This window comes from Diuraphis noxia, unplaced genomic scaffold, assembly GCF_037042655.1.
Source record: "Diuraphis noxia isolate RWA-SAM2 unplaced genomic scaffold, SU_Dnox_SAM2 contig0002, whole genome shotgun sequence".
Taxonomy (NCBI): domain Eukaryota; kingdom Metazoa; phylum Arthropoda; class Insecta; order Hemiptera; family Aphididae; genus Diuraphis; species Diuraphis noxia.
The window spans coordinates 21,655,964-21,675,129 of NW_028301712.1; the positions used below are offsets into that span (position 1 = coordinate 21,655,964).

The following is a 19,166-nucleotide window of genomic DNA, read 5'->3' on the forward strand; positions in this document are numbered from 1 at the left end:
CTTATTATTATCGTCATATTATATCATCAAACAAGTGAATGTATTTTAACTCTAAATTAACCATTAATGCTTCAACATATTATAGAAAGCATTTAGGTACCTATTCATTTATTGGGCTAAACAATAAATTAAGCTTTGGATAGTAAAAGTTTTCAAAATAGATATTTAATTTTTAAATAAGAGGATAAGTACTTATCAACGTTTTTCTTCCTAAATCACACATTTTTAAACTTGATTTATATACTAATGTAAAAATAATATAATGATATTGATAATACATGCATAAAAACTATTTTAGATTTTAAGCGGATAGATAAATGTTTTTGTAATCCACTAAAATGTTTTTTACTATGCTTACAGGTTTTAATGGTCAAAAATTCACATTGACAAAATTAGTTTCATTTTTTTTTTTTGTCATTCAATACTTTAAAACCGTAGAAACCTCGAATTTTCATTGAATATTAGTATAGGTAACCAGACATAATACAGTTTTAAACATATTTTGACTCTTTTAACAATACTTATAACTAATATTATACTAGTTATACTATAATATTAAAACTATTTGAAATGTTCGACTTTGTTTAAATTATTTTCGATATATATATTTTATGATATGTATTTATGCATATTATAAAATTTTAATGTTAGAATAAAAAAGCTTGAAAGTTTAACTAAAATATAATTTAATATTATTATTACACATAAAAAATACGTAATTTAGTCCAATATTTTTTTTATATTTAAGCATTTAATGTTCTTATCTCTAAGAAATTTGTCAAAACACGAATATATATAAAATTTTTTGCAGTTGAAAGTTAATGTAATAATTGTCTAATTTCACTCTTAATGCTTGAAAATATAATAATAGATTACCTACTCATAAGCCTGAGAACTAAAAAAAGTTTGGCTTAAGGTTATATATATTATATATTATACATTTGTTATGATCGATTTTTGTTCTGTATCAGTTCTAGTGTATTTTCAGTAATCAGTATACGGTTAAATTCGGTGTCGGTTTACACCTATACATAGTACATATTATAAGTTATACCAATTTTAATATGGTTTAAATTACTCTCCAAACTTTTCTGATATTTCTAAAATACATTTCTCTAATATTTTTATAAAAATCAGTCGATTAAGTTTATAACTTTATTTATTAATATAAATTTATATAAATATTTATATAAATTTATTAATTTGTAAACAATGACAACTCCTTATAAACGAAAATACATTTTACAATTTTTATCTTGATCTTAAAATCCTTTTGTGAGCATCTCTTGTAAATATCAGTATTGGAAAATCCTTTCTTTGTGCATATCTATAAAGTAATACTAAATATTATGAAAAATTCTGTATAACTACCTATAATAGTTTAGGATTTATATTGATCAGAATAAACTCGATTATACATACATGTATACATTTTTATGGACACTACTTTTTATGAATTGTGACGCCTTGTTAAAATTTATATTGTATCTTCAGTTATATCCAAAATATAAAAAATTGTTGGACCGTCTTCTGCAGTACCTATGTGATGCTCAAATATAATTTGATATTTTTAATTAATTATTATGAAAATAATATACCTTCTTAAATTAAATTAATAATATTATTAAAACGTTAAATTATTATTTATACTACGTAAGTACACTGCATAACTCGAATGAATCGGTTACTATTTAAAATAAACTGAATTATTGACAAGACCGATATAATATACAGCCCTGTAGTGAATAATATGTGATTATGAAAATAACTAAATTAGACGCCTACATACAAGTGCCCATATACTATAATAATATGGGTAATACTAATAGTAGCAACCTTATATTATAAACTAAACACAGTGGTGGGCACACAACAATATATTATATATGTATTACTTTAAACTAGCCGTCTCATATGCAGCGTTTCCAGTGCCAAAGTAAAAGAATGGATATGTCATATTTATACTAATTGTAATGCTAATATATAATATTTAACCTAATTGCAATCATTTGAATAAAGCGATTCCCACTCAAGCCTGTGAAAATTTGGGCTGCTTGTAAAATTTTAGCCGATAGATTATAAAACATAAAAGTTAAATACTAATAATACTTCACCAATAATCAATAAATGCATACAGTATACGTATCATCGACACGCAGGTAGTCGACAATTAATACCTATAGCTGTTACAGGCATCTACAGCTGTAAAGCTTTATAATTTATTTGGTTATCAGAATTATGCTTATGTTTTCATTCGTGTTTATTTAGTTTATTGGATTTTGTTTATTTTCAACAAAGCAATAGTTATTCTTATTTTTTTTCCTGGAAATCGTCGATAACGAGGAACACGGTGGTTGTGTATTTTTATGGATATAATTATGATCTGATATATATTTATATATTAATCTTTAAGTCAAGATCACTTTCAAGCTTTAATGATCATTGGCCATGGGCCATGGCTTTAAAAAAAAAAAGTGTCATGGAAGTTAGTAATGGAAGAAGTAAAAGATGTTCTTGCTAAGAGTAGTAACTTATAATGACTAAAGTCTTGTTAATTTAATGTTGTCGATTTCGATTAAAATAATAATTCATTGTTATATTTACTCAATCACCTAATATCTGATATTAAATACTTTAAACTAAATAGTACTACATGAAAACATGTAATACCATAATATTCTATTATATCCCTGTTGTAATATATTTCACTAGTTTTAACAGTTACAATCCTAGATTTCTTGAGTTATGTTTCTTATCTATTCCAACCTATTTTAGTATGTTTTATAAAATATAATACACATAATACAATAATGTAATAATGTAATTTTTTTATCATTTAACAAAAGTATGTACCTTGATGTTTTTAATAATACCTACATTATGTAGGTAGTTAAGTAATAAAAAGAAAAAGGGAAAAAACACCAAAGTGTTAACGCTTTATAGGGCATAGAGTCTATACTTCCATTGGTAACAAAAATCCTTTTGAGTAAAAATTCTCGTTTGCTCTAATTTTTGTTTTATTTTCCTGATGCTTTTGAAAACTAGGTGAATTTTAAATTTTGGCCAACATAATATCCACTACTTATCGTGTGTATAATAAAAAAAAAAACACATCATTGTAAAATTAATAAATTTATCACTCTGCTCAGACTCTAAAATTAAGCATAAATCCACAATTATTCTGTAAGAACTATCTGAAGTTAAAATTTTGACGAAATTCATAAAAACCTTGAGCATTTGGATTTTGTTTTTCAATTAGAAATTCATATTTATTTTTTTCATAGCTATATAATATTTGAAAATTCCTAAATTATTTTTTTTCCTACGTTAATCAACAAAAAAATCCGGAACGTACTACAAATATTTTAGTAGCTCTTTAATTTAAAATTTTTACGACATTGAATATTTACTTGTAAATAAATGATTTATCATCAATCGATTTTTGATATTTTGTTGTAACTAGTTGTAATAACCCTAAACATTTTCACCGAATATTTATATTAGCATTTTAAAAATAGGTATGTTCACTATTTTAGCCGTAAGAAAATATTGGTTTGTCCGATTATAATTTTGAAGTCACTTCGTCAATCCACCCCTGATTTAAGTTATAGGAACAGTGCTTTTCAATCAATTGCTCTAAGTTTACTAACTAAAATCCCCCTGGTATGTTTTTAACTTTTCATTACACAATAACTAAAATAACTACTACCACTGAACTATTCTAAACAATCTACAAACGTTTCAATCAAAATTTAAGCACGCATAACAATACCCTATATTATGTCCACATCACTATACAAAAACCCACCGCTCAGACTAAAGCATAAATGGTGTAAAGATTTATTAAATTAGCAAAGGATGTGTTATCAATGAGTTTCTCCCTCAACACGTTATTAATGCTATTTTATTCTATGTAAGGTTAAGTTACTTTGCTTATCGTATCTATTGTGTACAGATTGTAAATTGTCTTTCCTGATAAAAAAAAAAAAGGAACAGTGCTTAATGCTAGTGATCTTAATAGTTAAGTTTTTGTTTTAGATTTCTAATTTAAACACAGTTGATATTGGTAAATAATCACGTATATGTAATACAATAATACATATTATAATTCAAAATACACCTATGGCATTATTCCAGCTAAACTCTTATGAAATACAATATATGAAAATAACTGATTTTTATACGCAAACAAAATTTTTATAAATTATTACTATCTGAAATAGTAAAAATGAAATGAAATTTGACGTTAAGTATATAATTAGTTAGTCAACGTTTCAATATGAAAATGATTCATATCATGAATATCGTGATTAAATTTAAAACTTAAAAGAAATGTCTTCTATGTAATCACCCATTATCACTTTATGTACACGTAGGTACATGTTGGGAATTTATTATGAGCTAGACCGAGGTATATTATATTGTGTTCAGCTCGCTAAATTGAATAGGTATAAAAAAATAAAAAAACAGACGCGTATGCACACGGCTTTCGTATAGATTAGGAGATGGGCTAACAAAAGGTATGTTATGTGAGTGTGTGTGCCTTGTGTGTATGTGTATGTATGTATGAGTCTCTATATTATATTATTCGTATGCGCGACTGGTGGGATGAAAACCAGTACCTGTTCGTTAAATATGAACCGGTTGTGTGTGCACAGATCGCTGGACCTTACACCTACAGGTTGCCCATTAGTCAACAGTTTGGTGTCAGTCGTCTTCTTTTAGCCCTAACATTTTTACTTAACATTTCATAATCACAGCTGTCTTCTTTCTTACTGTTTGTACTTTGTAGGTTCAAAACTACTAAAAGGTTCGTGTTTTACATTTTATTTCCTGATAATTGTTTATGAAAATATGAAATATCGGCTCACAGCCTGAACACAGGTAATATCTATTCTGTAATTGTACTAACACAATCATTGAAATTTGTATTTTAAATTTTTTCTCAGCCAACACTATAATTAATGCTATAATTTATGATATTTGTTTGTGTTGTAATTAAACGGGTTTTCTAATTCTCGTAAACAATCGAGTTGAAACTAAAATTAATCTTTAAACTTTGAGGTTATATTTTCAAATATTTAAGTACTCCTAAGTTTTTTTCCAACACCTCCAAACCTTAGTACCTATATAGTTTTTGACCAATTTATTTGCTTTTAAATTTTAATTCAACAAATATATGTTACATTGCAATTATTATGTAACGTTAATCGTTTTATGTAACGCGTTATTATAATGTCAATAATTCACTTTCTAAAATATCTATTCAGTGTTCACCAACTCGTAGGTATAAAAACAATAAATTAATACAGTCGAAAATCGTAAATATCGTACAATTTTCATGTTTAAAAGTTAAGTATTTAAAGTACGCTGTACACTAGTTACAGCGTTAATGCAAGTCATAATTATGTGTTATCAGAAAAAAAACAATTTAACGAAATACACTTAACACCGAAAAATATATTTATTTAAATTTAAAAAGTGAATTAGGTATTATATTGATCTTGACGAACTATTATAGCAGGTATTTATGAGAAAACATATATATATATATATATTATGTAGATTAACTAATTAATTATCTTGATAAATAATTGTAAATAACGATGTCAGCATTTTATCAAATAACTAAGTATCTATTTTCTTTTTTATCAATTTTATTTGTACTTATATGTGGTTAAAAATGAGGTTACGAATTTATAAACTATTAATTAAACTTATTTGAAACTGTTACTTACTAATACTTGCATATTATTTTTATTAGATACTTATTAAGTTAATGGTAAAAATTACATGAAATTATTTGTCTTTAATATTTTAATACATTTTATTTTTTTAATTCATAATAAGTTAAAATTTAATTGCTCGTAAATAAATATATACGTAGAACACGAAAGTGCTTCTTTATACGTCGTTGAATTAGCTTTCAAGTAATTTATTTTTATATTTACTGCAATAATGTATTATTTTTTTAGTTATATATTATAATACTTCCATGTAATGTTATAGGTAGGTTTTGTTGGCTATTTATGTACCAGGCACACTCAGTAGTCTAAATAAATCTTAAAAATAAATAATTTTATTATTATTATTTATTGTGGTTTTATAATAATTTGTCTTGACCTTTACACAAAAAAAGTAACATACCTACTAAATAACAGGTTAAAATATTGCAATTAATTAATTTAAATGCGTTTCTACAATTTCTAAATACCATATGAAACGCTAAATATTATCGTTTACGCAATAATATCACGTTTAAAAGTAAAAACATAATGGTTAAAATGGCTTTCACGTGGGTAACTGTGTAATACCAGAATTTAATAGATAAATAAACAATTTACATAAATTTAACTTACGTTTACACCTAAATAAATTAATTTTACTTAAAAGAGCTTTTAAAATATTAAGACGCAAGTATAATTTTGTAAACTTTCCTCATTATACTTTTGAAATATGTAATTTCTTTGAAAATAATATATATTATATTCATTTATCACTTTCATTCAATTATTCATGTGATAATTTCCACTACTTGAACTTCATCTTATTAAATTGTAACAGTGTATCATAGGGATAAAATATTGACACAGATGCTATGATAATATAGTATAGGTTATATAGGTACTATCTAATATTAAACTCTAATTATACTATTTACCCGCGTGTACAATAATATGTAATAGTTGACAGTTTAATACCTATCTAATATCTTTAATATCAAGACATATTATGTAGGAATATATTTTTAACGTTAGCGTGTTATTTGAGTTATTACTCACACATACACTTTACACGAAATTCTGGTTATGGGTGTATGGGGGAAGGGAGTTGGGATTTTTGGACTTTGCAAAACCAGAGACCCTAACGACTACATCTACCGTGATTCCGTCATCGTTACAGGAATACAAATATCCATAGTAGGTAGGTACCTGCGTGTGTGTGCTAGCGCTGTTCGTAACTTGCATACTAATAATTATTATTGATAACACATGATAATACCGAGTTAATGGCCGTCGACGCATCGTTGTTGCGATTGGTTAAAACGCTTCGTCTGTTACAGCCGATGAAGAGTGTGTTCTAGCCCACCACCACAGTCAGACTGATGGATCCTATCGGCAAGCTGCAGCAGCCGGTACGCGAGGCACCTGACGCACACGTTATTACCACGATTCTGGTTTATGAAAACCGGCAACAAACTTCCACCACTGAAACAATAATAATATAGTAATTAATTTATTATTATTATTATATCGTAGGGCAAATTCTGACGAATATCATCGATCCGGTACGATACGTTTGATCGACATCTATACATTATCATTATTATAGCACCGACGATAACGCCTATTCGACGACCCCGCAGTTGTTCGTCATGATCGACATAATTTGCGTTTAAACGCATATTTTTACGTCTTGCCACCTACAGGAAGATCGGTGGCTACAGATCGGGTAGCTGGTTTTTCTCTTTGGTTATCTAGCTGTATGAGTGTCACGTATGAAGCTCCTCATAGGTCTAGGTGACCGAAGTTAAAAATCGCACCCACTACTACGACTGAATGTGTATACCACGCACTACGCTGTAGCACGTCAAACCGATGGACGACCGCTGATCTTCGTGTACAAATTACAACGTTGATATATTAATATTATTATATACCTCACACTCGATTGTAAGTTTATAACTATTATAGGCAGGCAACTGATACCTAAATCAGCAGCCGTGTATAATATTATTATGTATAATGTGTAATATCGCTGTGTACAATAAGGGGAAAACGTCGACGACGGCGTTCGATAGATCAAGAGATTAATGGGATTAATAGTGCTCCTCCTCTCCGCCACCGACTGCAAGCCGCAAGGTTGCGAGGTTGCCAGACACACATACACACACACACACACACACACACACAATACAACGATACATAATATTATTATTATTATTATCATTGTGTACCCTTCCACTCTCTAGTCTCTTCCCACCCACATCGTAAGTGTGTCCGTGCGTGCATGTATGTGTGTGTGTGTCATGCACCTCTTTTTTCTTCCAGAACCGGATTCTGTGTCATCTTGTTCTGGACAGTTATGGCCGCCGAGCCACGCCGGGCATTGTTAACCTTGGGCTGGATGTGCATAACGAAAATAATTACCACCGTGGTGGCACTGGAAAACGACCGTATATATTAAATTATATTAATATAAATTATAATATTATGTTATATAATAGGTAGGTTACATATTATAATACACTGTTATGATGGAACGGATAAATATGAAAAATATTGATATTTTTTAACCAAAAAAACCAATAGCGTTATTTAAGCTTTTTGAAAAGTTTACTAACGAATAGACGACCAAAAAAATGTTAACAGCTCAAAATATATTGTATCTACTATAGAATTATTACAAAAATAACTTCTCTCGAAATTTAGAATTTATATAAAAATGTAATATATTATTAATGTTGTATACCAAATAAAACTAAGTTAGTATAGGTACCTACTTAAATTATTTTTTTAAACTATTTAAACACTATATTTTACCTAAAAGCATTGCTTATATGAAACAAATCCTGAAATCCTTAGTCACATACATACAATTATTTATATAAATTAAACATTTTTATGTTTAATTTTAGGAACAATATCATATATGGCATACTTGCAGCTGATACGAAAAAAATTGACTACTTCTTTCCGGTGCAGTAAAATGATAGTCAGGCCAAATCACTTTGTTAAAATGCAAAGTGCAATTGATAAATTGAAGGCATGCATGAGCATACCCTGCAATGACCCCTTACAAAAATGTTGTGCTTACACATCATATATAAAAATAAATTGTAATATATAGGTACAAGTATATAAGTATCAGAATAATTTACTATGAGCACGTAATATTAAGTGATAAAACCAAAAATACTCGTGCAGTATAGATTTTTCTGACTGCTTCAAAAAAAACTGCAGTTTTATCGAATTTCGATTTTTCAACAAACGAATAAACGCATTAACGCCAAATCGAACGAACTAAGTAGTCATACAAGCATACAGCTACCAATTACGGCTCAAAAACTCTGTATGTCAAATGGTAACCAATTTGACAAGAACTCATGTAGATAATCTAAATCGTGGGCGTTAAAAAGCTTTACATAATATGAATTAATTTTTTTTATATCAAATAAATGTAAATTAATATTTAAAAATAATAATCAGTTAAGATTATAAATTATGTAGATACCTAAATTCAAATTTTAATTTTATCCTCCAGTACAATTTAGAAAAAAATGTCTTTTATATTTTAATATAATGTGTAATATGTATTTATATTTGATATCTATAATATGTACCTATACCTAGGTGGCTAGGTCCTACTTTAAAATTAGTAATCCATTAATACTGATTATTCCTATCATATAGTGTTTATTATGTGTTTACATAATGTGTGTACCTATATTTGATGTTCCATATTATCAAAATCAGCTACATCCATTGAAGACGTTCATAAATTATAATTAAAAATATACGATACACATACAAATAATAACGAACATTTTTAATTATAATTGATTCAATTATATACATAGATCATATGGGGACAATCATGGTGGTATAAAATGCAAGACCTAAATTGTCCACTTTTGATAGAAATTATAATTCTGAAATTGATAGATTTTTTAAATACACGTTTTGAATACCAGATGATGTTGGTGATTTGTTTTGCTTCTGGTGTGATAGGAATCAAACCAGTTGATGGAAAAATAGATTTATTTTTATATTACTTAATTGATATTATAGTTATATTAGCAAAGGAAAACTATGCTAGTTAAAGAAGATTTTAATAAAGAAAAAATGTGTGAATACAGTTCAAGTCAAGTATCACGATTGTAATTTGTAAAAATTATTTATCTAAAATATTAATACAACGGTTTGACTTTGACTATTTAATATTTACTGATGTTTTTATAATTTTTTTTATTAAATCATGAAAATATTATGCTAATTTTATGATAACTTATTTGGCTATATTTTTTGTATATATTTTAATACAATATTTATCCATATTATTACAATTAAATATTAAAATGTACAAATTACCTTCTTTTTTTCATCGAGGATGGAATTAGTATATTATAACTTTTTTCTCGCAATAGCCCATAGCACCCCAGAGAAGCATATCTCCCCCTCCTAGAGATGTGAATAGATACGCACGAAAATTAAGCTACTACCTACCGATTTATAGCTCATATGCACCCATTTCGCATACAACATTGCCACTATGATTCATTAAATGGATTATCTAGTAGTAAAGTTTGGTTGATATCCATTAAGATAGAATAAGTATATTTACTTAGGTATTGGGAAGATTATTATACTTTACATGTTATAATGGAACCCAAGTATAGAGCAAAAACTCAGGCCTCAGGACATCATCCCGTTGATGGCCTAATAACCTTACCTAATCTAATATATATATATATATATATATATATATATATAATGAATAAAAGTATACAGAAAGTTGAAATTAAATAAATAAGGAACTGATTTATTTTTTGATGTGATTATACAATATAATTATTTATTGATATTACCTCCACGCATAACATTATTATTATGTTATTTGTGATGTGGCATCGTTGAGTTAGACGGAGTTTGAGCACGACAGATGTACTAGACGATTTAACAGATCTAGGAAAAAAATTAAATGAATTAATTAATGTTTGTTAAAATCTTTTAGAATGTAGTATACCATTAAGAGTGTAATATAAATAGATTATATTATAAGATGAATTTATTTACATTTACAATCCATTTTTATATTACAATTCACATGCAGTTATTGTTCATCGTATGTTTTGTAAGACACCACGTCATCATATAATTGAAAATTATGTTTTATAATATCTATATAATATAATATGTATACATAATATTACATGTTATAAATTATAATTTCAGCATAAAAACGTACCTTAAACACAGTGCTATAAATGTAATTATAGTTTGTGATCCATACTACACTTTTTACACTATTTTTATTGGTAAACTATGAAACTAAAAAATAAATTATTTACTCGCCTATACCGAAAGTTTAAAGGTTAGGTTTATTTAAATTAAATTATTATTTTATTTTCACTGCTTCTGAATATCTAGTGCGTTAAACGTGGCCGATATATTATAAACCGGTTTATAATTTATGGTTATTGTTACTTGTTATTCCAAAATAGTATAAAGTTTCTTTCAAGAAATTGTTTTCGTAGAATGATCTAGTTTTTACATAGATCTCTGCATTACCTATGTCATGATCGATGAATGCAAGGACCGACAAAAAAATGTATTTGTGACCAGTGCTGTAATAAAAATGCAGTCTTGTGCGAAATGCACAATGCGGTCCTCGACTGATATTAACTCACTTCCCGACCTTTCCACACTATATATACTATAAATTGTTCATTAAAAATAGAGTTTAAAATAATTAACAACGATGACATAATCGTGTTCAAATTAAACTAATACATTTTTAATACACGTTTACCAGTTATTACGGAATTTTAAATGAATCTAATGAACCTATGCAGACCTATGAATAAGGTAATATTATTATCACAATAATTATACACGATAAATTGATTTTTGAAATGCAGTCACCTAGTATTATATAATTTATATGTCATTTAATTCATTATAAAATAAGATTTTTGTTTTAGCTTTAACATATTTGTTGACGATAGTTAATCAAATTCCTTTGGACGGCGCAATGTTTAGGCAATATATGTACATTACTGTGTAGAAAACATTCGTATGCATTAAATAAACCATATTGGCGAAATAAAATAATATCATAACAATGTATAATAACTAATAAGAAAACTTGGTAAATAACCTCTTTATTTTTATTACAATTGAATATAGATAGATTTTATAATAATAATGTGTTTAATTTACAATAGATTTGAAAATAACAATACATTATAACTTTAATAGTATGGGCTGATATACAACAGTTTTGCACTTAAAGAAATAATATAACAAAGCTGAATTTATTACAATATAAATATTCGGAATTCAATAAACTATAATAATATGGCTACTGCTCAACATTTTTGCAATCACAATAATATAACAACATGTCTAATGCACAACAATTTCGGAATTCAAATAAAATAGTAATTTTGGTAATCACAGATGTGGTATGAAGCGTAGACTGGCCAGCGTATTTCCTGTTACAATAATAATTTCACACAACAGTATAAAATACATACATAAGTTAAACAATATTTGAATAAATCACACAGAATATAACTGACACTACTCGCTATAATGCAGAGCATACTATTTGACAATAGATATATAATTACATAATAATAATGGTATACATGATATTATGTGTATCATTACGATACATTTGATAAAAATAAGGTATAGGTATAATATGAAAATATACCATCACCAAATATAAGTCTATTACAATTGCATAAAAAGTTTAAATTAGATTTGCACGTTATCAATATCATGTCATCTACACGATTAACAAATTAAAATGTTTCGTTTTTATTTTTTAAGACCGCTAAATCGGAAATTTTTGCGATTGCCTCATTTAGTGGTTTGGGAATGGGAGGCAGCACTTTTCGTCGTTCACGATCACGGTATATAGATTTTCTAATATTATTAATATCAAAAATGAGGTATAAAAAAGGTGTGTTGGATGCAAATGGGTAGTAACATTTTTTTTCAACTGGAACGGAATTGGTTTATAAAATGTTCTTGGCACGGAAATCGTATATTCGTAAGCAGTCTACGACCCTACCTCTCTAAGATATGTAGTAACACATTCAGAATAATTTATTTTATTTTAAATTTAGTTAAGGTACTCAAATCCATAATAAATACAGCTCTTTAATACAGCATATAATAATTATTACCAAAAATTTTAATTATAAATAAATAATGGGGACAAATACAAGGAAATCTCTTATGTCTTATTCATATGCATTATGTCATATAGGCAGTGGGGTAGGTTAGGTTAGGTTAGGTTAGGGGTTGGTTTAGGGGGGGGGGGGAATTATATGTTTTTGCAAAATCTCTAAGCTTCATACAGTAATCTATCCCACCAAATGTAAAATGTTAGCAGTAAAATTAAAGCTTTGGGGGTTCTATCCCCCCTCATCATCCATTTAATTACGCCCCAGCGACTGGCGACTAACCTGACACAAAGCTTAGGGTAAAATTAATTAATATAATATATAAAATAGTTCTAAAACGGAAAATTGTATTCCTGAAGGTGGTGTTGGTGTACCTGAAAAATAATGTTCTGTATAGTGTAAAAAATAAAAATGTTTTTTTATTTGTTATAAAATGAAAATGAAAATCATTTTATAAACATATGACGTAGGTATATCTTAACAATGTTACTCCGAATTAGCTTCATAAACTTGCGGCTCTCAAAATTAAGTTTAGTGGCCAACCTTGCTATGGCATTATCACTGAGACTATGAAAAACCAATTATTCTGTATTTGGCTCAAAAAAATCTTATGAATAAACAAATGCGGTTTAACTATAATAGTAACGGAATACTATTTATATAGTAAAATTCTTAAATTCATAATTACCAGCAAATTAAATTAAAACCACAGTAAGGTCAATTAAATAAATACTTACTGAAAAACAATTATATTAAGGTAACTTAATAGTTTATAAAATTGTCATAATCTATGTGTAATAGGTATCGTATATACAAATCATTATACATTTTTAAATATTTATAATCATAGGACAATATGGAAAAAGCCCACCAAGTTAAATTGGTGACGGAAATCATCGACAACATGTTACACGACACATCCAGACCGTGGACGGATTTTTTCGGACGGTTGGAGACACGGACCGGCGTCGCCAGATTGAGACTACTGATGGGATTTTTGCTCACAACTTCGACCATCCTCGTCTTTTTTGGGGCTAATGCCATGGTGTTGAGCAACGCAATCGGATTGATTTACCCTGCGCAGGCGACAGTGTCACTAATCATTTCTCCACCAAAGTGGCAGAGCTACACTCCTGCCGCCGCCGCCGCCGAAGCCCAAAATAAAAAGTTAACGTACTGGTTGACGTTCTGTGGGATCTTGATCGTAGAACAAGTCTTCGGTTTCGTCTTATTCTTATTTCCGTGGTACTTACTGTTAAGAACATTATTTTTCATATGGTGTTTCACACCGATCCGGGACAATGGTGCGGCATTCATATACACAAAATTCATATACAAAATCTTCGAGGTGAATATAAGAACTAATAACCTTTTACCTACTTATATCCTAAAATTATTATTACCTACCTACCTTACATAATAGTTTTGTTGTTTTTCGGATTGTGCTAAACTGCAGCCAACGCGTAAACCTTACGTCAATCCTAACTATACTTATGGCCAAAAGTTGACACCGAACCAACAAATAATTCGGCGGTCATGTCTTCCACCACGACGATCACCTCAGAAGACACCCCTTAAGTCAGCACTTCGGAAATGAACATTTAATTGTAGCTGTTTGTAGGTGCGAGGGATACATCAGACTAATGTCGTTTAGGGACTAACTCAATCAATCACCAGGAAGCTCAACATTTAAATATGAAAATATCTTCAAAACATGGTATGTACGAAAACATTTGAAGCGGTATATAAAAACAGATATAAATGAAGTTAAGATTGATTTCGGATCAGCGAGTAAAGGGTCATCTTTAGATTTTTGAAACAGATCAGAGTATTAAGGGATCAATAATCGCGAGACTGATCATATATTTTTATTTACAAGTGTCTTTAAAATAGGAACTAAATTATAATTATTCAGAGTAGGTAAGTAATTGATTAAAAACGAACGAGCTTCAGTTGAACTTTCAATCTTTCTATAGAATCAATTAAGAGGTCCTTCCTTGATCTTGTCTGTAATATTTTAAATCCGACATCTTGATTAGGGCATACTTCTACATAACATTCACTCCAATGTTTTATACATTCAGACAACCGCAACAACTGATTTTGATCTGATAAACAATAATTTCTGGATTCATCATTTCCGTTAAGTTGTTCGTTAATGCCACTAACTTGTTCACCCTCAGCACTATAAGCCCTTTCATACCCAGAGTTGCTTATGAGCAACATGATTTTTACATGATATCAATCGATACTAGTATTATCTAGCGGTTATTAGACTATTTAGTATGATTTTAGAACTTATATTTTAGAGTAAACTGAAAATTTGGGCATGAAAGGGAATTGAATACATCAATAAAATATTAAGCGATTAATTATAATTATATATAATAACTATAACTAATAAGTTATAACCAGAGTTCGGGACTTAAAGCACTTAACATCATTAAAATAAGCGCTCAAAAAAGCTCTTAAAAACAACATTATAAGCACTCAAATAAGCATTTAAAAAACTTAAATTTTTGCAAAAATATTTATCAAAAAACAAAAAAATAAAAAAATAAAATAAAATAAAAATAAATCTTTATCTTTATATATAACATAATAAATTAAATTAAACTTCACTTTCGAGACTTTAAGGATTTTCCGAGAGATTTTCTGGAAAATGAAATGTAAACGATATTTATAAAAAACGTAGAAATACTGGTCAAATAAGCAAAAATAATCAGAAAAACTGGAAATAAGCATTTTTTTGAAAAATCGCTGAAACAAGCGAAAAAAAAAGCACTTTCAAACTTCATAATTAAACGTATTATAACATGACATACAATTCCATAGCACTATGCTACATTTTAAGTCAATCCATAAAAATAAGCAAATGCTTTAAGTCCCGAGCCCTGGTTATAACAATATTTATTTAAAACAAGGCGCATACTTGGAACTTGAACTCTTATTAACTAATTGAGCATATTTTACAACAGCGCACTCGGTTATAGAGTTTAAAAGATTTGTCAGCTTTGCTCTAACTTTAATATAATCTTCTTCACTCAGGTTGTAGTCAAACGACAGTTCTTCTAAACTAAAATTAATTGTATTTTAGTCATTGAATTAATAAATATTAAATATTTTTCATTAGGTTAACAAGCCAATGTCTTACTCAATAGCATTTTCATTGTGGTTATTGAACTTTTTAGCACTGACGTCTGACATTAAGAGCATGTTGCATGTTAGGTTACGTTATTATTATTATTAATCCATTTTACATTTTACATTATATAATATTGTATCCTGCCCAAAATATATAAATTCATAGATGTAATAAAATTAGGTCACAAAAGTACCACGGAAATAAGAATAAGACGAAACCGAATATTTGCTTCACGATCAAGACCCCTGCACACTACACAGAACGTCAACCAGTACGCGAACTTTTGTTTTGGGCTTCGGCGGCGGCGGCAGAAGTGTAGTTCTACCACTTCGATGGTGGAATCATTAATGACACTGTCGTCAAATCAATCCGATTATGTTGCTCAACACCATGGCGTTAGTCCCAAAAACGACGAGGATGGCCGAAGTTGCAAGCAAAAATCCCATCAGTATAGTCTCAATATGGCAACCCCGATCCTTGTCTCCAACCGTCCGAAAAGTTCAGTCCATAGTCTGAATGTGTCGTGCAACATGTTGTCTATGATTTCCGTCACCAAATTAACTATGTTAACTTTTTTGCCATATTGTCGTTTAATTTTTATTAAATTTTAAAATTTTTTTACGATTTGTGTATAATAAGTAAATTATTACACGTCGATTGATGACAATTTTAACATTTATTTTTATTTGAAGATCCAAAGCGCAACGTAAAACATTTTACGATTACAAAAATGATTCATCAATCATCTATCTCTTATCTCTTTAGTTACCCTATCTTAAAAATCATGAAAATATAATATAATAATATATATATAATATCATTATAAGATTAATATCATTTTTATAAGAATCATATCATATTTTCTTAATAGTTAAAAATTCTATAATTGTTAGACTCAGCATATAATAGCCATGCACAATCTTATTCTATTATATTATTACGATTTTTAAGGTTCACTATTAGTTAGTTGACGCTACGAGGTAGAGATTTTGTGGATTTACTCTACACCGCGGCTGGTACGCCGTTGTCGACATCAGATTGGAGTTTTCCACCGTCAGCTCAGAAGGTTCCACGACATTTGATCCGGTGAATAATATCCGGCTACAAATGACCCGCGTCACTAGATCCGGTACAGAAATAACCTGTACTCATAATTAACCGGGTTAAAAATGTCTGGTAGTTTTAGATAATTAAAATTACTGACTGTAAAAATGTAATTGTTTTTTCAATTAAGAATAAATAATATAAAATCAATATTATTGAGTCAGAAAAAAAAATATATATATAATAAAAATATAAATGTAAGTACCTATAATAATAATAAAATTGTAGGATAAATATATTTGTTTTTCTATGATAAATATGTATAATTTAATGATTAAAAATTTAAATTATGAGCAATGCTTTTTAAATAATTTATTATATTGCCTCTTTAGTAATTTAATACAATATGTTTTATTCGCTGGTCCAAATCTTAATATTTTTTTTGTTTTTGATGCATGGCTATGGCTCTCTCCTAAATTATTATTTTCTATTTTAGCTTTCACCAAGTTTTGTTCAGTTTTAATAAAATTAATTAATTTCCATATTGTTGTATGATGGAGGCTTATGGAAGAATTAAATGCATAATGCAACTCCTCTACTGCATTATTTGTGCTTGGTCGTTTCATGGAAATATTTCCATATATTAAATGGAAAAATTGGACTTCTTTTCCTCCGTTCAATCCAAGTGTCCTCGAAGTAATTTAGTATGACATCGGCCTTTACAAGAAAATTTCTTATACTCCGTGCAACGTCACACAATTTTTTCATCGTATTTTTGATGTATGGTATGTAAACATCCATTGAATAATAAGTTTTTTGCCATTTTGACTTTTAACAAATGTGAGTGGCAGTGGCATATTTAATTTTGTTAAAAATAATGTCGAAAAACGTTTAATAAAACCTGTGAGGTATTAATGTGTGTTGTATACAAGATACAAAACGAAAACCAAAAAACTGATTATCGCCGGTTATCGTTGTCACGAGATATTTTTGATGCTGGTTATTTTGTCGCCGGGTTATTATCTACCGGATTATTTATTTCCGGACGTTATTTATCGGATCAAATGACGTGTCACGAGCTCGGAGTAGCCCTATTGATTATAATATTTTATTTGTTGCAACAGCAACTGATCGTTTACTCAGCGTTCATAACATTCTTATGCATTATACAGAAACTCAAAAAATTAATTTAACAAACATTGAATAAAATGTACGTAATTTAATTTTTAAAAATATATTCTTAATAAGAAAAAATAACATGAATGACAGATTATTGGTTTTGTTACACTAAACATAGGCAGACATTGAAGAAAACCAATTTGACGTTTGAACAGCTAGTGTTATGTATTATGTATAATAAGTGTATAACTATTGATTTTATAATATACATATAAGTTGGACCATATGAGTTTTGTTGATTAAAATTATGCTGTTATCCAATAGGTTTCATATAGAAGATGACAGATTTTAATCACCAAAAACTCCTGTGGTCAAATCTATTAGTATATTATAAAATCAATATTATGAATAACAAATAATAAATTAAAATATGAATATTATGGTCGGTGTTTGCGCATTAATTTTTACCTGAAGGTCCAATGCGCAACATGGAACATTTTATGTTTACAATAACGATTCATGAATCATTTTTGTAAAATATTCTATGTTGTGTTTTGGACTTTACAGTAGTTACACAATGTACCTACCTAATCATACATTTAAACGTTTTACCGAAATTAAATATTTTGGTAATTTTAAATAAACCTATACTCTATAGTTTTATTTTATACTTTTATAGTTACTAGTACAACAGTAGAGTACAAGTGCTATATTTTATAATATATTTACCGATTAAGCTAAGTTTCACATTTTATTAAATAATAAAAATCAAATTGTATGGGCATTTTGACAAAGTTAAACAAAACAAACAATTTTAAATGAGTATAAATATTTTTTTTTTTAAAAGAAGCGATTTGAAACTTTTATAGTTTGAAACTTTAAAATTAAAATAATTTTTTCTCAAAATCAAATCATACTTATATGAATTTTAATAACATC

General features: G+C 28.2%; 2 protein-coding genes and 2 long non-coding RNA genes across 6 annotated transcripts; 2 read left to right on the top strand and 2 right to left on the bottom strand.

Annotated features, from left to right (window-relative positions):
• Nucleotides 1-1,210: 1,210 nt before the first annotated feature.
• LOC149058205 (uncharacterized) lies at nucleotides 1,211-7,134 on the bottom strand. Its single transcript, XR_016190512.1, has 3 exons — nucleotides 7,003-7,134; nucleotides 1,423-1,539; nucleotides 1,211-1,327 (listed from the first exon to the last, which is right to left on the bottom strand). It is a non-coding gene; the product is annotated as an uncharacterized LOC149058205 (long non-coding RNA).
• On the top strand, nucleotides 4,675-8,502 carry LOC149058206 (uncharacterized). Of its 3 annotated transcripts, XR_016190511.1 has the most exons (3): nucleotides 4,675-4,884; nucleotides 7,064-7,227; nucleotides 7,333-8,502. It is a non-coding gene; the product is annotated as an uncharacterized LOC149058206 (long non-coding RNA). The 3 variants fall into 3 exon arrangements; XR_016190510.1 differs by having other exon boundaries at nucleotides 4,675-5,524; nucleotides 7,064-8,502; XR_016190509.1 differs by having other exon boundaries at nucleotides 7,064-8,502.
• Nucleotides 8,503-13,685: 5,183 nt separating this feature from the next.
• Nucleotides 13,686-14,536, top strand: LOC149058207 (receptor expression-enhancing protein 5-like). Its single transcript, XM_089219801.1, has 2 exons — nucleotides 13,686-14,267; nucleotides 14,343-14,536. The coding sequence occupies exons 1-2, from the start codon at nucleotides 13,776-13,778 to the stop codon at nucleotides 14,514-14,516; spliced, it is 666 nt and encodes a 221-aa protein (XP_089075927.1). The 5' UTR covers nucleotides 13,686-13,775; the 3' UTR covers nucleotides 14,517-14,536.
• A 238-nt stretch (nucleotides 14,537-14,774) lies between these two features.
• LOC149058208 (uncharacterized) lies at nucleotides 14,775-16,135 on the bottom strand. Its single transcript, XM_089218337.1, has 3 exons — nucleotides 16,074-16,135; nucleotides 15,852-15,995; nucleotides 14,775-15,104 (listed from the first exon to the last, which is right to left on the bottom strand). Exons 1-3 carry the CDS (start codon nucleotides 16,133-16,135, stop codon nucleotides 14,852-14,854), a joined length of 459 nt encoding a protein of 152 aa, XP_089074463.1. The 3' UTR covers nucleotides 14,775-14,851.
• Between the last annotated feature and the right edge of the window lie 3,031 nt (nucleotides 16,136-19,166).